We start from the raw sequence: 22,608 nt of genomic DNA, 5'->3' as shown, positions 1-22,608 counted from the left end.
AAGCAAGTTAAGTTTTTAAGCCACATTTTTGTCAAGCTCGAGGTCTGATGATGGTATCCATGAGGAATCGAGGGAACTCCTCAAATCTTAAAGGCATGCGTATAGAGATTTGTGTATTTTCATCAGAAAATCAAGAATTTACATTAAAAACTGTCGCATTTGATGAAGTGGAACTGCTGATGATGATCAGAACAGAACTCTTCAATGACTACACGTTTGGCGATTTCGAATTTCTATTTTGACGGAGCTGGCCCTGGAGCCAGACCTAACCCGGATCCGGGCTCTTATCTGGACCTGAACCCGGACCTTGACCCGGACTTGGACCTGGACCAAGACCTAGACCTGGACCTCGACCTGGACCTGGTCCTGGACCCGAAACTGGACCCGGACCCGGACTCGGACTCGGAGCCGGACTCGGACCTTGACCCGGAAAACCACTGATACCTAAGCTAAATAAACCACTATGATTACCTACCATAAAATATAGGTACCTATAAAATATAATGATGCCAAACTTACTAGCCGCTCCCGCTCAAACCCCCGTACACCGCACCGCACGCGCCGTTAAGTGGGTTAGGTTAGGTTTGAACTGCGATCCTCACAGAACCGAAAAAAAGTGGGTTAGGTTAGGTTAGAACTGCGACCCTTACAGAAACGAAATGCTACCTACTATAATAGAAAAGTGGGTGGTTTACCTCCTTTACTACATAGTGCACCATCTATGTACAATAATCTTTCACCGGCCCTCATAAAAGGCTTTTTTTTCTTGAAAATTATTTTCTACTATTTTATGTCGAACTATACGAGTAAGTATAGGTGCAACAAAGTCAATCGCTCTATATATTTTTTGGCAAACCGCGAGTTCTCAGTTCGGGGCGAACTACTAGTTATTTTAAATATTCGTTGGTGTTCGTTTGAAGACCAACCTTTCATATGTGTGTGGTGGTCATAAATCATGGGTTGCGCTGTACTCGTATAGAGCAGAAAAACATCGTTCTCGAAAAAGATGACCAAAATTCAGGACCCTTACCGAGAGTCAAGAGGTTAATAAAGACTTTCGTGCTTTCGAGTAAGGTTTATATTTGGCGGCTTGTATACCAGTGATATTGGTGTCTAACCTAAGCTTATCTGCTAAATGATATGCTACAAATAAATGAAGCGATTAGCACACTAATGCGTTTTCCGAACCAGCCAGGTGGCTATGACGCTGATGGCGCCTAGGTAGGCGCCTAAGCTTTTCCAATCCCGGGTCCAATTTACCGACCCATCACTTCTCGGCATCACTTGCTTGAAACGAAAGAGAACGAAATATATTGCCGGTTTCAACCGCCGACACGACTGGTTACGAATGAATCACGACGCATAATGTGATTGTCAGATTTGTTTTGTTTGTCACACAGGTCACACTAGTCTAGTTCTGTTTGTGTTGGTGTATGGTTGTGTGTAGATACATTATTTTTTTACGAACGATGACAGACTCAATGTAAAACTCGTCTAGCTTATGCTAAAATTAGGGTTTTTTCAATTTGTTCTGTAATTAGAGGAGCCGATACACCATGAATCGTGTTATTTTGTGCGGTAAGTTTTATTTTAACTTTATGTTATGAGCATTTTGTACTTTTTGCAGTAGATAGTTACCTACAGCCGGCAGATAATAATCTTACTTACTTAGTTCTTATTCTGACCTTCCTCATTTAAAACCCGTTTCTATAAAATAAAGTCGTTCCGGTTACCTATTACAAGACATCATTAATAAGAGCTCTTGTTTCGAAATACATATACCTACATCTTTATTTCACCACACCAGCGGGCTTAGCAAGGTTATATCATATTGCGCGTGGAATCTACTGTCGTCTTTTAACGATAGTCGTATTTTTATCGTTTTGCTGAACATGGTTACGGGCTACGATAAGAATACCACGTCGATATCGTATAAAGTTATCCACTATCATTCGTAAGTGACCACGATTGTCTATGCCTAGAGTTTATGAAAAATCCATTTAATGCCTGGCTTTATTAAAATGTCGGACGTGTGTCGGACGATGTTTGAAAACGAATAGTTAGTTTTATTACTACACTTCCAAATTGAAAAATGTTTAAATGAGTGACAGCTTTATACAAATTGACTTACATTATAACATGCACGGATAATCGTGTTTTCTCAACTGACAATTCACTTGACATTGACAAGCATCGCGTACGCGCATGATTCAGTGAATTTAGTGAAAATACAAACCAAGTCGAAGAAAAATACTGATTTGCTGTGTAAGCTAAAGGAAATGCCACCCAAAATGTAAGTTTCTCTAATTTATCTATAGAAAAAGTTATAGTTCGTTTGATCATTAACTGGTTTTGTCATGAATATGTTTAATTTCAGTCGATGCTTCGGCGCACAAGAAAATGCTAGCCAAATATATAACTCAGCATCCCCTGTTCGCCTACACCTACAGGGAGATTCATGAGCCTCTCGGAACCCAGAGATACAAAATGCAATGGTGTAGCATGTGCACACAAGTTCTAAGATCTAGAAGAAAGGATTGAAGATGTAAGTACACCTTTCTTAAACTAAAATCATGAAAAGTTTCTGGTGCCTTTTAATATTATTGACACTTAATATCTATTTCTTCTCATTCTATCTATTATGTTCTACTAAGTGACAAAAGTTTGTTAAAAACCTGTTCTATCACTACTATAATTGCAGGAAGTTGATTTGGCAACAATGATGTGTAAATGTTACACTACAACACTACCTATGCATACATTTATTCACACTGCATAAAAAGTGCATACTTAAGGGTTCTAACAAATATTAAAATCTTTGAAACCCGTAGACCTCACTTTAAAAACTTATATATTTTTTTACTCTGTTTGTATATTCTAGAAGCTGGTTTTGTAGCAAGAATAAAAGTTTATTGAAAAAGAAAAAGACACACTTTATGCCATAAATCTAAGACATAAAGATAAAATATTATTAATAAGTATTTAGTTTTTATGCCCGTTCCGGATGTGAACTCACGCTCACTTAAACTTTAAGTCCTTCCTCTTCATAACCGTTTTATGTATGATTGTTTTGCCGTTCAGGCAACCTATCTATGGAATGCACTCCCTCTACCTGTAAGACAAGCCCCAAGAAAATTTGTTTTTTGAGTAGTCATGCTCGGTAGTTATCTGCTAAATGTCTCGTCTAGTGTCTATCATCCCATATACATATTAGTACATTTATTTTTATAACATATATGTATGTTTATGTTAGTATGTATATCTAAGATATACCTACTGCATTTGCTTTTTGATTGGTTTTTGCACCATCCTTTAGTGTTTATATGTGACGTCCCACGGGTAAAGGTACCTTATGGCGGTTGGCGCTTACGCTATTAACTATTAACGCCGCTCCAATATTATTGCGGCGCTATGCGACGTAAGCGCCAGCCGCCATATGGTACCTTTTACCGTGAAACGTCACATATTTGTTTCTATGGTTGACTAGTAGGTGATAGATAATGCCTTTTGGCATTAAGTTCGCCATTTTTACGTAATTCTGTATTTTTGTGCAATAAAGTTTATAAATTAAATAAATAAAGTAGCCATACCCACAAGTAACTTACAAATTCCCTGCAAGAGTTAGGCCGGCGCCCCACTGCTGCGCACGCTATGTACACGACCCACGTTCCTATACAAAATTTCGTGGGCTTGCCCACGGTTTGTATTAAAACGTGGGCCGTGGATGTAGCGTGCGCAGCAGTGGGGCGCCGGCCTTATTCAATACAAATAAATTGTATTAGTACCTATTCTACTAAGATTATAAAATAATATAATACCTACTCGTACAATATTCTTACTTATAACATGTAGGTAATATAGGAATACTAGGAACAGTTATGTTAGCACTAAAGCTGGCCATATACATTTGACAGCTAAGTTTGACCCACTTCCCGATTTCCGATTGAGCTGAAATTTTGCATACATAACAATATGTAAATCGGATGACAATTGCAATATTATGATGACATGGAGCTGATCTGATGATGGAGACATGAGGTGGCCATAGGAACACTGTGATAAAACAACGCAAACTAATTGTGCTTGGTGTTGTTAGAATGGACTCATGGAGTATTAGTTGCCTGTTGAAAGAAAAGTACAGTCAGCGATAAAAGCTTGTACCAAAAATTATATTTTTGCCAAAAACTTATTTATATTGTTAGGGCTTGGGAGTAGAAGCTGGTTTCTTTACTGCTGGCAGCTGGAATATTTTTTTTGTGTTTGGTAAAGTGGTCTATTGTACCTATACCTGACTATGGGAATGATTTTAGCAGCCTATGTATGTGTGTGGGTATGTTACCCTAGCATAGAATATCTGAGATACATTTTGATAAATAAGGTGTTCGTTGGTTTGTTTTATGACGCAAGTGGTACAGAACTACACTTGATACATAATACAACTTTAATAACGGATAAATAATTACTAGAACAAAATTCAATTTATTTTCAATCGATAATTTGGACAACTGTAACAAAAAAATCCCCCTGGCTTAAAAACGAGAGCTTTCTAAAAGTGACATTAATTTCACATAATTTGCCAATGAACCGCTGTAAGTACTAGCCTGCGCCTGACCTCATCTAATATAATTTGTTTCTGTTTCAGTCATAACATATTGGAGGCTTGAAAGTGCACATACCCATAGATTGGACGTTAAGCTCAACGAGACCATGCGATGCATCTCAGGCACTATCCGATCTACAACCGCCACTGGCTACCGGCATTGAGTCACATTGCCCCTCCTCACATCCGACGACTCAAGGCGTTGAAGAGGGAGGCTGAGAATATCACGAATAACCCCACAATGCCTGTGCACGAGGAATTCTGCCGCCCGACTGCCCGCCGACCCTGTGCTACAGCTGGGAGCCTGAGCAGCTTTAATATTTCGGATAGGTGGATAGCGGAATGGTCAGCTTCGGCAGCTCGGAGTTGCTGTATATCTGACCCAACTAAAAAACCAAAAGGGTTTGACCTTCCTCGGAAAATCTGGTGCCGCCTGAGAACCGGACATGGCCGCTGCAATTCAGCCACACAAATGGAGATAGACGGCTTTCCCACTTTGCGAATGCAGAATGCAGACCACTTAGCATATCTTCCAACGCTGCCCACTCCACTCCTCCTCCACTCCTGGGCCTGTTGAGGACCTGAAGACCGTGACACCTGACTTGGTTGCTTGGCTTGGCAACCTCAAGGCTACACTCTGAATGCCCTCATCAGTTTATGATATGAAATGAAATCACTTTATTGGAGCATTCCACGAGCTGTCCCGTACAAACGCATTTTATTTCCTGTGTTGCGACTTTTTTTTTCGCCATTTAAAGCAAGCGATTAATTTTCCGTGCATGTTTGACCATTTGTCATAGAAAAGGAAACTCTTATACCTGCAAATCTCCAGAAAATCTGCATTTCTACGGGACAAACGGTAGACAATTGCATGGAATGCTCCATTGCCAAAACATGATAAGTTGATGGTAGAAAAAATATTAGGAATACAAACCATATACCTACATATAAATTCTATGTTAAGTATGTACTAAGTTATTCTAGGTTAAGTACTAACTTATTGTCTACTCTATACATAGGTAATTACATTTAGCAAGACATGTTGGCCGTGGGTACCAAGCTCAGCATGTGCTAGACTAGCGTCCAGCGCTGGTTTTCAGTTTGGCCCCTTTTTGTTGGAGGTCTGAGAGGAATGTTGATCTTTTCTGCGCTGTTAAGCATTCTATTTATATTGGAAACGAAACTTATAGATGAGCAGTTATGAAATAGCAATAATACAATAATATGGATATCAAATAAAAGCTAGTGAGAAGACCATTCCAAAAATATATATATGTGTCATACCTATCCACAAATAAAACAACAAACAACCTTTTCAGTTCATTAGTATTATCATTAAGCGTTTTACAACGTAAGTTAGGCCGTCGAATCAGACAGAATGGTAAGGGCCCCCGCTCAGTGGCGAAACTGGGGGAGGGGGGGGGGGGGCACGTGCCCCGGGCGCCGTCCAAGGGGGGGCGCCAAAATGAGCTAAAGACTACCTCTCCGCCTTGCCAAACTTTTGTCAGTCGTATTTACCACCACTGTGAAGTGTGAAATGCGGATGGTAATCTGGCCCACAGCGCAAAAGAGAAAGACGATCTTTTAGGAACTCTTTTTGCATCGAACTCGACCTTGAAAGACGACGGTAGCGCCCTACCGCCCACCATCAGTGTGAATACTCTATGCCAGAAACTTCTATCAAGCAGAGGGATATTCGGCGGGAGTTGCTATGCTTTCGTTTTATAAGGCGAGCGGGCCAAGTGCTTCAGAGTTGTGTCCAGTGTTAGCGCGTCTTACGTTAGGGGTCTCCTGTCGAAGTTACCATCTTATGGACTGTCCAATAGACTACCTATTATGCAAGTGGATCGCTAGCCCTTTGTCCGGCAGGCGCATATGAGCCGTAGTTGACGGAACCTGCTTCAATAGCTGCTGCTGCATATCTGTGACATGTTGTCTATCGACGACATTCATCGATATGTGGACTACTGAGGCTTCCTATACACTATACAGGATGGCTAAAAAATAACTACATTCCCGTTGCCAGGGAGGTTTTGGGATTATACTGAGTAACTTTTGCTACGGGACCAACCTCGAAATCGCGAAAAAAATAGTTTACCCTCCCATAGAAATTGGACCAGCCAAAATGTATGAAACAGCCAAATTTTTTTTCGCGACTTAGGGGTTGGTCCCATTTCGTTTCGGAGAGGGGGGGGGAGGCGCAAATTTGGTGCCTGCCCCGGGCGCCATATGACGTTCCTGGTACAAAAGCTGTTCATACTTCATAGTAATCCAGCGATAAAGCTGCTGGCATGATGGGCACTTTCACACCGGGTACGGCAGCCAATGATTTGTTTGTACACCTACATTTAATGTGTAAATAAACTTTGTTTAATTTTTTGGCAATAGTTGTTTTATTTACCCATTTATAATATTCTCTCTAGCACAGAGCCGAAATTGTTAACTTATCTATAGAGTTTAGTAAACAAAAAAGACTTGACAACACCACAAGTGACGAGAATTGTCATTCTTGTATCTACCTAAATGGAATTTAACATAGTTTTTAATATTCAACATTAGTTATTGGCGTATTGAGTCTGACCGCAGTTATAGTCACTAAAGTAGACTTATTAGCATAATAGAGCATTAAGGAATATTCTTATTTGACCTTTTCACCGCCAGACTCACTAGACGCGTCGTTAAGACGCGTCTTTTCATACAAACGTAGTCCACATTTTTCTCTCTGGATAATAACATTAAATATTTTGATACAATTTGTTGTATATCATATCAACATCAACTACAGCCATGCCCCTACGTTTGTTCTTTTTTTTTAATTTTTAATTATTATAAGAGTTAGAAGCATTTAAAAATTTGTATGTAATCTGTCTTCCGCTCCTAATTTTTACAATAATCAAAAATTCGAACGTAGGGGCATAGCTATATGGTTAATATACATTAAATTATGTAAAAATATTTTCCATAATGTCAATATCCAGAGAGGAAAATGAGGACTACGTTTGTATGGAGAAGCGGAAGCGGCCATCTCCCTTTCCTCTTAAGTAAGAACGTGCCTAAAATGTTTTTATTACCTATGCTTTCATTGTACTATACTGCATATGAGTCGGATTTTACATTTAGAAGCTATAATATCACAAATTTTGTACGCATAAGGCTAAAATGAAAAATAAGAATAAGTGACACCTACATTGAAGCATGCCCGGGAATGGTGTTCTGTGTGAAGATTATCCGTCTTGAATGTTTACTAGTCTCTACTTGTATAGAAATATAGGTAAATTAGGTAGGTATTTGTGTGATAGTAAAACATAGTAATAGGCGAAATGTGTATTTATTAAGCTTATTAAGAGCCGGTTTTGTGCATGCTTGCATGCTTAGGAAGTTTTTTAGGAGCGTCTTCTCTAATTTTTCCCTTGATCCACGAGAAGTTTTCTGGAAGAAAAAGAAGGAAATAAGTAAAAGTAGGTTCATGTGGCAGCGATGGAGTAAGTATTTTCACATGAGTGCAGTCTAGTTCACTCAAGATATATACTAAACAATCGCCAGGAATAATATCCATTAAACAAGGCAGCACATTAGAACTAGGTGCCTTAGTTAAACCTAATAAGTATTGCATTCCCAGATTATATATCCCAGAGATAACTACTTATCATACATAACTATCAAACAATGGGTAGGTACATATCTCAATGCATAATACAGCCGCACTCATACTTATTCAAAAAAGGAAAAGTTACTAAGACAGTCCTTGTGGAAAGTCACAGTTTTTTATGTCTAATAGTTTACAGCATCTACAAACTGCTCGAGGTTCAGGCTTACAGTAGTGTGGCCAATCCAGTCAGTAGTGCTCCAATGGACAAGCCATGATCTTGACTAGTCCCACGTTGGTAGTTAATTGCCATCAGCTAGCAGGTGTAACTGTTACACACCAGCAGCTGCTGCTGCTGCTGGTGGTGTAGGTGTGCTGCTGGTGTGGTGTATACTGTTAGAACCTAAAACAAATAAGTACCTAATTACAGTACCGGACAATAATATATCACCTCCATGCTTTTACGGTATAACTTTTTTTTATATTTGTGAGTGACTTCCACAGCTTTAGGTAGTTTAGTAGTATTCCTTGTCCAGTGATGAGAAAAATTGGTCTATGTAATGATTTTTTCATAGAGGTTTTTTGTTTTAATGTATGGTCAACTTCATTATTTTTAAAGAGCTTTTTTAGTAATATGCTGAGTCTCTTATTGTAGTTCACAGTATTTCAGTATTCATAATATCTTATACCTTTAAACGAGCAATTCTTGTATATTTATTTATTTATATGTATATATATTTCGGGGATATCGGAAACGGCTCCAACGATTTCGATGAAATTTGCTATATGGGGGTTTTCGGGGGCGAAAAATCAATCTAGCTAGGTCTCATCTCTGGAAAAACATGCATATTTATATAAAATGACTAGTAAAATATGAAATCTACAAACTAACCTACTACAAGTTCATACAAAAACACACAAAGGTGATATGTTATTGACCGGTACTGTAAATCTAATTTTGTCAAGTAGATTTTCCCCCTGGAGGTTAGGATATGAATGTTGAAGTAAATAGTAGCTTAAGTAACCTCTGTTAGTAGGTTAGTAGCATAAGTAAGAGATTGTACAACAGATATCTTAACATACTAACTTTTACATATAATAATGAGGCCGGTACCTAGTATTGAAGAGTTTAGTAGCATTGTCATTAAGACGTCTGTTTTACATAGAATCAATGATTTCAAATATAATAGGGTCTATGCATAGAATACATATTAACTTTATAAGAAACACTGCAATTTTATAGCTTTACCTTTGAGATGTTTTGGTAGGTAACCCATCACCGTTTTGAAGCTCGGCGTTAAATTCGGCACATAAGTAAATGCACTGCACACTCCTTACGCACTCTGTAAATATGCCGAAACTCTTCGTCCGTCATATCAAATGGGCTGCAAGTGTTTCTTAAAGCTGTTTACGATATTTTTCTTCAACAGCAGCCGCGAGTAGGAATAATAAAATTTGACTTCCCTGCGAAGAAAATATTGACAATATTATATACAGCGGAACATTGTAACTAATAACTCTCAATATAATCATAGAAAAACTGATATTTACCTGTAATTTATACCTTAAAATATGATTATTCACTACTTTTGCTTTCACGACAAGGCTTATCGTCATCTAAGAAGCACGTAGTTAAAATTAACTAAGTTGAACTGTCAAAATGGGACAATCTGTCAAATTATCCACATCTTATCCAACGACCATGTTATGCAAATTGTCTTCTATCATCTACCGCTGTCAAATGTGGATAACTCCATATATCGTCTGCAACCATAGTATGGATGATAAAACCGACGATAACGGCCGTTTTATCCACACCTATTGCGTGATAACTACCTTGTCGTACAACCTTGCTAAGCCCGCAGCTCGTTATTCTTCAAAAACCATTGAGAAAGTTGTATTTTATTCACAAGAGTGGCAAAGTATTTTGATGCAAATTTTGAGTTGTTTCTTCATACCTATTGGAATCTGCTGGTGGAATCGACTTTTAAGTGATGGTTTTGGATGATAAATAATTAATAGCATTCATTTGTGTGGAGAACATTTTTTGTTTCACTCGGTAGCAAAGTTTATTTAAATATTTAACTCTCGTGCGTTGAAACCCTCGCAACGCTTAATATTCCACTTTTAGAACCACTCGCTACGCTCGTGGTTCAATTTTGAAATCTTGTTTCCTCACATTGGAATCTGCCGGTGGAATCGACTTTTAAGTGATGTTTTTTTTTTTTTTTTTTAAATATCTTTATTTCAGAATATAAAAATTCCATACAATATTGTTAGTACCATAATACATTACAGCTAGATGTTAGTAAGTACATTAAAATTAATCATTAACACAATATTTTGACAATGAGATCAAGATTTATAATAAAATTAAAATTAATTGGAATCATGGATATATGTATAATAAATAATAAGTAAGTTTTTGGATGATAAATATTTAATAGCATTCATTTGTGTGGTGAACATTTTTTGTTTCACTTGGTAGCAAAGTTTATTTAAATTTAACTCTCGTGCGTTGAAATGAAATCCTCGCAACGCTCAATATTCCACTTTTCGAAAAAAAAAAACTATTAAGTATTCACTATTCACTACTGTCGAACTATTAAAACAACATTTGCGTTATCCTTTCAAAGCAAGATTATGCTAAAATCTTTATCTACATAGGTGTTTATTTCGGTACCTAAGTAATGATCGTTCGTCTTCTAAGTGAAGTTTGTACCTGTTATGGCTCCTCTACACGATGGGCCAACGTCGGCCAATCCAAGGGACGCATTTATGCGTTAGAGGGAGCAAGTGATATTGCTATCTCATTCTACCGCATAGCTGCGTCCCTTGGGTTGGCCGACGTTGGCGCATCGTGTAGAGGAGCCATTATGATTGAATGGTCCAGCAGTGCCGTCACGTTAATTAACAGAAAGGGAGATCACTGACATTTCTGTTTTACAGGTGTTTTTTTAGCCTGCCTTCGAAGTTTAGAGTGCATGGATAACAGCAGACCAGACAATACTCGCTTAAACTACTTCGACACAGATCTCCTTAGATATACGACTGAAGACCGAAGTGGCAATGTGGTGGTTTCGCCGGCCAGCATCAGGTCGACACTTGCCATGCTCCTTGAAGGAGCCAGTGGCAACACTGAAGCTGAAATACGAAGCTCCTTACGATTGTCACCGAATAAAAATGAGTTTAGAGAACAGCTGAATGTTTATTTATCAGCGTTACAAGTAAGAAATGTTTCCTATTGATATTAAAATAATAATCTGCCAAGAGCATGTCGGGCCATGCTTAGTATAGGGCAAAGAATATAATACTCACTAGGAGAAGAACGGTAACTCCATACAAAAAAATGTCCCCAACCGTTTATACGTTTATACTAGTGGCGCCGTCTTTGTGTACCAATGGAACTAAAGTTGACAACCGGTTTAGCCTGGCGGGTATTGGTAGGTAGTAATTCTGTTGATAAACATATTTGTTATCTTCATATCACAAAATATATGCTAGATGCAAATATTACCCCTTGTTTGTGGTATTATCAATTGATTTAAATAAAAGGCATGTTTATGTTTATAACATTATATATATTATTTATTAAAAAATGTTTTACATATAAAAATATACACTGAAAACTGGCAACTGGCAACTTAATAAAGAAATAGACATTAATAAAGCGCATTCACAAAGTTTTCAGTACCTTTTATACAAATAACATTAGGCATGCCTACCTACTACACTTTACACATAGATACACTACACTTTACATACGGCATTTTACACAGATTTCCAACTTGTATTCATACATTTCTTCACGGTTAATTAATACGCTTTCCAGATGCGTTATGACTCGGTTCCTTCTGAACCCACTAAAGTTGTAAATTTCACTCTGGCTGCTTCAACAGCCGTTGCTCCGCATTTAGCACATTTTCTATGTGCATTGCTGTAATCCATGTAGGTACAGACTTACAGTCTTAAGTGGTACGTAGCGGTACACGTTGTATGTATTATTTAAAGAGTTAATAAATAAAATTTTCGTTATGAACTTTAACCACAGCAGTTGGACAGAGTCATTGACAAATATATTTTTTATTATGGTGGGTAGACGTACCTACCCTCCATATATTTTATGAACATTGATAAAGACAGTTGGAAGCAAATATTCATTATAAAACTTAATCGCATGTAATTAAGTTTTAAGCGTTTTAAGTCCCGTTTTATGATTAATATTGTATAAAATTCGTGATAATTTAAATCAGAGTTGGGAGCAATGTTGCTGTAGAAAAATGTTTTTATTTTTATTACTCGCAACTTTTTCCCGGAGGCCAACGCACACATAGAAGATTAAGGCGCACACATGCGCAATTATTTGGGGACATAACTTTCTTAGGAAGTGAACAGGCCTTGGTATAGGGTTTCGTGGTTACCATTCTGTCAAAATAGGCCAAACGGAGGCTATTAGCATGGTATAATAATATACTCCGCCTGGTACTCTATTCCGAGATTCGCGTATGACCTAACTGACACGGGCCTACGTCATCATGCTGTTTACAGGTTCTCAAACTTTAAAATGTGGGAGAATTTTAACCAACGGTGAAAATTATGTTAACGGCATTAATTTTAAGTTATTCATGTAGAAACATAGTAAAATAAAACAAATCTAATGTATTACATTAAACTTTATTTATCTATACAAGACAAACGTTTGAAAAACTAATTCACAGTTACACATGAATTACCAAGCTTACGGCGTGAAAAGTTTGGAAAACACTGCGACTGCTGACACTGAGCGAGAAGGAAATAACAATTAACACGCGTTCGACAAGGATGACGGTCAGGGCATGAAGTTATCTAGATCCGAATTGTCAAATGTGACAGCGCTATCCTGTGTTGTCAGTAATGTAAACAGAATTACCCGAACGTCTGAAATTTCTGTCGTGAATCGGAAGATATTGCTAACGAAAAATAAAAAATGACGTGTTATTGTAAAATTTAAGATAAAATACATATAAATGAAAATTATAAAATTATAAAGAAATATTTTAACTTATTAACGATAGGTATAATGTACCCATGTAACATGTTATGTTGAAATAAAGTGGCAATGTTATTGTGACGTAGGCCCGTGTCACTCTGGGAATAGAAGACCATGTTTATTAGACCATGGCTATTAGTAAGTAACACTTGCACCATTCCACTAACCCGGGTTAACCGGTCAAACCTGAAGTTATCATGGTTACCAGTACAATTTGACACTGGGTTAACGGTTTAACCGCTTAACCCCGAGTTAGTGGGATGGTGCAAGTGGCCCTAAGTATCATAAGGGAGTACCTTTGCAGCGCTTTGTACAGTCAACAACAGAGCTATGAATACAGGCAAAGTGCCAAGAATATGTATACACGACCTTAATGTACAGGCAATAAAGTACTGTATACATATTTTTGACACTTTGCCTGTATTCATAGCTTTGTTGTTGACTGTACATTAAGTACGTCTTTTTACTAAGAAAAGAAGATTTTTTGCAATAACTCACAAACGACTAGACCGATCATGTGCGCTATAGTTTTCATTGAAATCATTTATTAAGCTCTTGTTTCACAATTTTTTTCATATTTATTGAACCCGTGGTTCAAAAGTTAGGGGGGGGGGCACATTTATTTTCTTTCGGATCGCATATATACGAAAATATTAACTATATCAAAAATAGTTTTAGGAGACCTTTATTCATTTTAAAAGACCTATCCAACGATACCCCACACTATCGGGATAAAGCAAAAAAAAATTAAAAGAAAGAACTTTGAGGGTATGGGAGTTACCCCACAAAAAAAATTTTTTGCACTTTTTATTTTACCGATCTGTCGCAATGCATGATTTATCTATCCATGCTAAATTGAAGCTTTCTAGCACTAACGATCACGGAGCAAAGCCTCGGACAGACAGACAGACAGACAGACAGACCTGGCGAAACTATAAAGGATTTCTAGGTGACTACGAAACCCTAAAAAGGAAACAGACTTTAGAAATTTATGCCTGCCAAAAATTCCGTCCCAATGTAAATATAACGATACTTATCCTACAATGGAATTCCGGGCCTTTATCAAACTACAAATAATTTAGCTACTAATTATATTGAGTATTTGAATAAAATTTAATCAACTATATTTTACGTTACAGTTCAATACTACTGCAGCCAAACTTCAAAATGCAAATGGCGTCTTTGTATCGAACAAATTTAAACTGAAGAAAGAGTATGAGAAGGTCATAGAAAAAGTATACCTTACAAAAGTCGTCAGTTTGAATTTTCTGGATCCGGTAGGCTCTGCTGCCACCGTTAACGATTGGGTCGGCAACCAGACCAGGGGGCTAATACGATCCCTAATAGAACCTGGTATGTTTAAGAAGATACCTTTAAGTATTAACCTTGAAGCAAAGAGAGTTAATTTAGACTAGAGGAATATTGTCAAAGTAAATTATACAGGGTGTCCCATAAGTAACACGTTACAGTGACACTGGAGGTAGACCAGGCCAAGAGGACCCAAACCAACTTAACATGACCCCAGTAAAAGTGGCACGGTTTTCGAGTTATTGCCAAATTAAGGTTTTTCATGAATTTTGACCGTTTTTAACATTGTTAGTGCCAGTGTGCACTTGGAAAGGTCTCGAAGTTAGTTTTTTTCATGTGTACGGCATCATGAATAGTTCATTAAGATAACAGAATAGGTATTTTATCGATAAACATTGTAAAATGCAAAAAAGTACTGGTTTAATCTTGTATTAAATTCACAGCGTAACATTAATTTGGACTTGACCACCTGTAGTGAAAAAAAAAATACTAGAAAAGTAATGAGCAAATAACATCAAAATATTGAGCGTGTTATGCAGATTCAAAAATGATATAACACATGTACCTTCCTGCAATAAAATAGGAATTATTATCATCTTTTGAAAGCCTCATAAAAAATAAGTTAAAACCATAAAAAATAGGAAATCTGCAATCCGTTGCTACTTTATAAAAATAACGATTTATGTTAAGATATTTAATTCTGGTTACAGAAATAAAAAAAACGCCTATTCAGTATTTGCCGAAGGCCTAAAAGAAAGAGATGCAAAATGGTTATCTCAGTTTTTAAGGATATCATTGAGTTGATAAACAAGCCGGAGTAATAATAAATAAAAAATACAGGGTCAAGTTTGAAAGGGTAGGTTGAAATAATTTTACAATAGGTGCTCGAATTGCTTTTCTCCGGCTTGTTTATTTTATTGCAGGAAGGTACATGTGTTATACCATTTTTGAATCTGCATAACATGCTCAATATTTTGACGTTATTTGCTCATTACTTTTCTAGTAATTTTTTTTTCTCGACAGGTGGTCGAAGTCGAAATTAATGTTTCGCTGTGAATTTAATTCACGATTAAACCAGTGCTTTTTTGCATTTTACATTGTTTATCGATAAAATACCTATTCTGTTATCTTAATTAACTACTCTTGATGCCGTACACATGAAAAAACTAACTTCGAGACCTTTCCGAGTGCACACTGGCACTAACAATGTTAAAAACGGTCAAAATTCATGAAAAACCTTAATTTGGCGATAACTCGAAAACCGTGCCACTTTTACTGGGGTCATGTTAAGTTGGTTTGGGTCCTCTTGGCCTGGTCTACCTCCAGTGTCACTGTGACGTGTCACTTATGGAACACCCTGTATAGTCAGTACCTACATTTACTGCCATCTTTCATTTCAACACAAATGATTAAACTTTTAGGACGCCATTTGACTTAGATCCTTATTTTTTCACTGATATGTCTTAAATTTGTTAAATGTCAAAAAGTAGGTATCGCCATCTACTCGAGGATAGGTCAAAGGTATGGTGCCATCTTTTCGAACGATGGGCCATACCTTTGACCTCCTCTCGAGTAAATGGCAAAACAATTGAACTTAAATGCTCTTGTTTATTTTTTTTATAGTTACATAGATCGTTACCCGCAATATGTTTCTCGTGACAATGAATGCATTGGCCTCTCACATGTTGAATGTGAATTCGCAATTGAATCAATACGAGTTCATTGTGCACCCGTGACGTTATTTTAATTTTTTAAATTCTCTTTTCCAGCCCACATCCCCCCATCATCCGATGTTCTCCTCATCAATTCTCTGTACTTCAAAAGCGCCTGGCAGCACGCCTTCGACCGCAGCCTAACAAGGTCTGCCTGCTTTCGCGTCCAGGGTTCCTGCAAGAAACAAGTCTCTATGATGGAGATCAGTACTGAGCTCAACTACGCGTTCGTTGACAACCTGAGAGCTCATGCTGTTGAATTGCCTTATGAGGTATGTAGTCTACAAGATACCCGCATAGATCGTATATAAACTTCAAGAGCGCTTATCACTTCTGCCTGCTTCCGCGTGTAACCCACCTGCAAGAAACAAGTCGCAAGTCGCATGATGGATATCAGTGCTGAACTCAATTGTGCTGTTCTTTGACAACTTCAGGGCTCATGCTGGTTATTGCCTTATGAGCTGAGTGTACTTCAAATTGATTTTAGAGAATACCTCAATGCTCGATTATTTGGATCTAAGCATGGTCTAAGTTTTTTGTAGCAAGGGTTGAAGTTTAAATAGAGCGACATTTAAAGATACCGTGAGACGATTATTATATTTATAATACTTAATGGATTTTGCTTGCTACAGACTTGAATATCATAACCGCCTCATATTACTTTGTGTTGGTATAGAAGTAGACTTTGGTTTATTAAATTACGCACCAGTATAATTGTATAAATATTTTATTCATCGAATATGCCTTATGACGCATGCCATTTATTAAGCACGGGACAGTAAGACGGCAAGTTTTCCTTGTAGGTCTACATCAGCGGTCGGCATTGTCGGCAACCTTTTACCAGCCAAGGGCCACATAGTAGTTAAGGAAGTTGACGCGGGCCGCACATTTGTTAATATGTGTGACTTATCAGACATTGTTGTTTGACAATATTATATACAAAATAGCCAGGGGGCTCGCGGGCCGCTTGTTGCCGACCGCTGGTCTACATTATAGGAATCAGGAACTAAAGACGTGATCAAGAAATTATTATAATCAAAGGATAATACCATGATTAATAGGAATGAGCCATTAACTTGTTATGCTACATATGGGAAAAGAGAATTTGAAATAGAGGAATATTGCCAAAGTAAATTATGTAGTCAGTACATTTACTGTATGTGTCTAAATTCTCTTTGATATTGGCAAGGTATCTACTTAAGGCGAGAAAATAAGTGTAGTTAATGTAAAGCAATTACCTCTAAATAGATTTGTATTTAGTCTTTTTCCTAATCGACATCAAAATAATACCGGTTTATTTTTCCCGTGACCTCTAACCGGTAAATTAACAGGTCCACTCGGTGTTAATACATGTCTGTTGTTAGTACAAAAAAGGCATGTAAAATAGTACCATACAATTAAGATGTATGGTCTATTAAGTGTATGATACCTTGTCTAAGACATTTCCTTTAAGTGTTTAAGTGTACAGAATTAACGTCTAATGATCTTACTTATTTACACAATAACTCGTTGAATAATAATTACAATACAGTAGGCCAAGCACAGGATGGGCGCGACAGTATCTCGCCCGCGAGATAGTCTACCCGTCTTTTCCTCCCTGTATTAATTAGAGAGGGACGGGTAGTTTACTAGCGGGCGAGACAGTCGCGCCCGTCCAGTGCTAGCATGGCAGATACCAAGTTTATATACGTCCATACTGTAAATATCTCTTTAATTTCCAGGGTGGCCGTTATTCTATGGTGTTATTGGTCCCGCAAGACCACGACGGCTTGGCAGGTCTGATAAGGGACTTGCCTTACATGAGCCTACCGCAGGTCTGCAAGATGATGGAACCGTCTCACGTGCAGCTTTCACTGCCGAGGTTCACCGTGGACTATAGCGAGGATATGGTCGGACCACTTAGGAGTGTAAGTTAATTGAGTACATAATAATTATAGATCAACGAAGTGAAGTTTTTTTTGATAATCAGTCACACTCAGTATAGCTGCTTCGAAGTTTATGAAACTACATTATTATTATTATTTGTATGTCTTTCCCATCACGGAACAATGGTGTTCCGGACCTTTGGGAGGCATGCGCGGAGCCGAAGCCAACACGTAGAGGCCCTTTTGACACTTTAATGAAATGTAAGGGTTACACCGAGCGGATGCTGCCCTTGCCCGTGTCATGGGACGCACGCAGAGGCAGCACCCGCCAGGGTGTAAAGGCTATTGAGAGTTGATGGAATCTAAAATGAACTAGGTTATTGGGTGAAAGCGATGGATTAAGTACTGAGCTATGGGGTAAAAAAACCGGACGCCTGCCTAATAAAACGGTATGCAATTTTATTTCCGGCAGACGGTGACTCGCCCTCACAAGATTTATTATTATTATGATCTCTTTATTCATTTCTCATCTTAAGTTAGGTTATTTTATAATATGAATATAAAAGTAAAATATAAAAACACTTACAAAACCATAAAAATTAATATAAACACATTATAAAAAACCTAACCTAGGGTGCCGCCAGCAGCGGGGCAAGGCCCAAGCTACCGGTGGTCAGGGCCGCAGAGAGAGGAACCGGCGGACTATCCGCGCCGTGTCCAAGATCACCGCCTTCTGCATCTGACCCTTGATCCAACCACCTAGCGAGAGTCTCTCAAGGTGTTGGTCGAGACTCTTCGCTATTAGACCGTTTACTGAAACGACTATCGGGACAATGATCGTCGAATCAACATCCCACATGGCGGTTATCTCGTGAGCCAAGTCTAGGTACTTACTGGACTTGTCCTTCTCGGCCTTCACGAGATTCTCATCATGGGGGATGGTGATGTCAACGAGCACGGCCCGACGTTGCGATCGATCTATTATCACAATATCAGGCTTATTGGCTACAATAGCCCTGTCAGTGATGATAGATCGATCCCAATAGAGCGTGGCACGACCATTCTCGAGAACAGGCGCAGGTAAGTACTTGTAGTACGGTACTTCGCGGTCCACAAGGTCATATAGAAGAGCAAGTTGCTGGTGAATAATCCTGGCTACGAGATTATGTCTGTGCAAGTACTCGCCGTTAGCAAGATGAGAGCAACCGGAAATGATATGCCTGAGTGACTCTCCGGGACGGCGGCATGCCCGACAGATGTCGACCGTACCGTCCTTCAGGATATATTTCCGATAGTTGTTCGTCATCATCACTTCGTCCGCAATTGCACAGGCAAAACCCTCGGTTTCTCCGAAGAGGTCCCCGAATCGTAACCAGTTCACCGACGCGAGCAGGTCCACATCGGGTCCCGTGAGGGCCTTGTAGAACCGCCCGTGTAGCACCTTACTCTCCCATGCCGCCTTGCGATCCGCAGTACTTAGTACCACAGGTTTGCGCCAGTTCTCGTTTGCCAAGGAAAGCGGCGTGAGGTTCCTATCTACTGCCACCACATCACGATGCATCCCACACTCGTTGTTAAGGAAATAGTTCCTGAGATTGTACACCTCGTGGTTGTGGAGATCCTTGGCGTTTAGGAAGCCTCGGCCTCCACACTTCCGTGGGATGTACAATCTCATAACTGACGAGCGTGGGTGTAGCATGCGATGTGCGGTGAGCAGTGATCGGACCCTCCGATCCAGGGCGTCCAGTTCGGTCTGAGTCCACCTTAGTATGCCAAAGGAGTATGTGAGTAGGGGCATTACCCAGGCGTTGAAGGCGCGCACTTTGTTGCCTCCTGACAAAAGACTGTTAAGGACTTTTGTGAGCCGACTGAAAAAGCGCTCCTTCACCGACCGTCTAATACCCTCGTCCTCAATACCCAACGACTGTGACATACCAAGGTATTTATAGGTTTCTGATTCAGAGATAGATCTGAAAGACATTGTCTCAGAAAGTTGTAAATTTGTTGAATTTACAACCCTCCCCCGCTGTACATGCATAACCGCACATTTATCGACACCAAACTCCATGTGGATGGCACTACTGAAGACTTCGGTGGTTTTCAGTAGCTCCAACAAGTCTTGGCTATTTGGTGCAAATAATTTGAGGTCATCCATGTACAGAAGGTGAGAAATGACTTCACCCTCTCTCCGAAGCCGGCAACCTAGTCCCAAATCCTTCAGCAGGGTGCTGAGGGGATTCAAAGCTAGGCAGAACCACAGGGTTATTATTATTATTATTTAAATACATTTACACGGCATTACAGCATATGCCAATACACCGTACATAAATTGGTCACAGAAGAGCTTTGAGATCCGGAAGAGTAGGGTCACGACTTACGACTGTTTCAAAAAAGTTGCCGCGGATTGTCTAAAATAACTGATACCGTCAAAAAGGCTTATAAATACCTACGCCTACTTATTTGAATCAAAATTAAAATTAAACTTCATAAAAATGTTACGATGAGAATAACAAATCTGAAACAGGATTGAAATTCGATGAGAAATTGTTCTTGCTTAGAGTAAATTGTTTGTTGCTGCTGAAAGTAAATCTGCGTGGGGTTAGTTACACACAGTTGGCATGACTATAAAATCACGGGAATATTACATTGTTTTATAAAATCTTAGTACTCATTCGGCATTTTAGAAATTTTCTTTACAAACCAATCGGTAACAACGGGCTAATTTAAATGATCAGTGCTGTTTGAGTCCGAATATATTTTTGTAGGTACCTATTTAATAAAAACGGGGCCTGCTAAGTTATTATTCTTAATTGCAGATGCGAATCACAACGCTCTTCTCGTCAAAATCCAACCTGTCTGGAATCATCGAGGGTGGCCCCGCGCAAATCAACCACCTTTACCACAGGGTGTACATATCCGTTGACGAGGATGGAACAGTGGCCGCTGCAGCCTCCGCCGCCCTTGTCGTGCCTTTAATACAGGGGAGTGTACAACTTGTTGTGGACAAACCCTTTGTCTTCTTCATAAAGGACAATCATTTCGGTTTGGTTCTTTTTGAAGGAAAAATTGAAGAGCCACATGAATATGTGGCACCAGAAAAGAATTCAGAGAACAATGTTGTTAAAAGCAGTCGTAATAGTTACGGGATCCGCTTCTAAAGTAATATTATATTTTAAGACTAACGTATACAACAATATTTTCTAGTTTTAATCCTGTGATGTGCTTATAAAAAAATAAATCTGGTTAAGGTCCTTCTAAACTTGTATACTTTTATGTTTCGTTTTAGAACGACTGTATAATAACTACTCATAGAAATAAATTAAAATGAGTCCTTAAATAAATATGTAAAAAATGGTTATTTGTCTTTCCCTTACCCGGTACAGTCACGGCCCGTGATGGCTCTCGTGACTACTCCTGTAGGGCTAAGACGGTCGGCTATTTATCATTTGTCACCATGCCTGTCACGTTCTAACAATTATCTAAGTGTGAAAGTGACGCATGGCATGACAGGTGATAAAAATGCGACCATGATAGCGCTTCTGAGGGCTTAGATAAGTGACAATCGTTGATTGAAAACGCCAATCGAAAGTGAAATAATAAATATGCATACGATCACGTGACTTTTCGTAGCGTCTATCTACCCCATACATTATTTTCGCTTCTCTAGCGTTAGTCGATGTACGATTATCATTTCGGCTCTCGGCTAGGCCTCCAGATGACTGGCTAAGACAAGGCACAGTCAGGCGCCTTGTTCCACCATAAACGATTGGATTCGCGGAGGAGCGTTAAGGACTTAGGTCTGCATTGCCTGGCTGTACTAGTAAAAATCAGTGGGCAATGGGGCGTCACAATACAGCAACGATATTACATATTAAATTCACTATAGAAATATTAGGATTCCGTAGCCAACATAGCAAAACCGGAATCCTTGAACTTTCATCATGACCGTCTGTCCGTTCGTCCGTCCGTCCGCTTAATGTCCGTATGCCATTTTACTCGGAAACTAACATAATAATATATTTTAACGGAATTTGGAACGTAGGTGTACCTATTACGTGAGCCGCTACATAGTTTAGAAGTAAAAATTTATAAAATTATATTTTTAGGTAGGGCACTCCATACATGTAATTTTTAACTAAAAGTGAAATACAGAAAATCTAGTAAGTACCTATTCAAACTGCAGGACGCGAATATATTTCTAATGGACTGCTTTCTTTTCCTTTGAGCGCATGGCTATGTAGGCCATTGTTTTAACAGTTGGTGATTATTTCTAAACTATTTGAGTCCGACGAAGACAATACAAAGCTTAACCATACATGTAGACACAATAGTTTGCTGGTAATACAATACAATGTATTTTTCATCACACTTGCTCGAAAAAGATTTCTTATTTCATGCAGGTGTACTAAAGGACTAAGGTTATGGATTTTGAAAAAAAGCTATGACTCCTTAGGAAAAATTACTCCATATAACATTAGATTTAATAACAGCAGATAGAGAAAACAGGA

The 22,608-nt window shown here is 38.7% G+C and overlaps 1 protein-coding gene and 1 long non-coding RNA gene across 2 annotated transcripts in view; one reads left to right on the top strand and one right to left on the bottom strand.

Annotated features, from left to right (window-relative positions):
* The first annotated feature begins 1,420 nt into the window (after nt 1-1,420).
* Nucleotides 1,421-21,308, top strand: LOC134795588 (leukocyte elastase inhibitor-like). The gene is made up of 6 exons (XM_063767487.1): nt 1,421-1,578; nt 11,136-11,413; nt 14,355-14,568; nt 16,293-16,507; nt 17,957-18,142; nt 20,917-21,308. Exons 1-6 carry the CDS (start codon nt 1,557-1,559, stop codon nt 21,256-21,258), a joined length of 1,257 nt encoding a protein of 418 aa, XP_063623557.1. The 5' UTR covers nt 1,421-1,556; the 3' UTR covers nt 21,259-21,308.
* LOC134796505 (uncharacterized) overlaps nt 14,049-22,608 on the bottom strand; it is a 363,632-nt gene continuing 355,072 nt past the window's right edge. Inside the window, exon 2 of the long non-coding RNA XR_010144938.1 lies at nt 14,049-14,138. This is a non-coding gene — a long non-coding RNA (uncharacterized LOC134796505). The remainder of the gene's footprint in view (nt 14,139-22,608) is intronic.

This window comes from Cydia splendana, chromosome 1 (assembly GCF_910591565.1).
Source record: "Cydia splendana chromosome 1, ilCydSple1.2, whole genome shotgun sequence".
In the NCBI taxonomy this organism is placed as follows: domain Eukaryota; kingdom Metazoa; phylum Arthropoda; class Insecta; order Lepidoptera; family Tortricidae; genus Cydia; species Cydia splendana.
This window is presented reverse-complemented; position numbering and strand designations above follow the sequence as displayed.

Coding starts and splice junctions, on each gene's coding strand:
- LOC134795588 (XM_063767487.1), top strand. CDS start 1,557: ATGAATCGTGTTATTTTGTGCG. Junction 11,414..14,354: donor TTTATTTATCAGCGTTACAA/GTAAGAAATGTT, acceptor TTTACGTTACAG/TTCAATACTACTGCAGCCAA. Junction 14,569..16,292: donor ACGATCCCTAATAGAACCTG/GTATGTTTAAGA, acceptor TCTCTTTTCCAG/CCCACATCCCCCCATCATCC.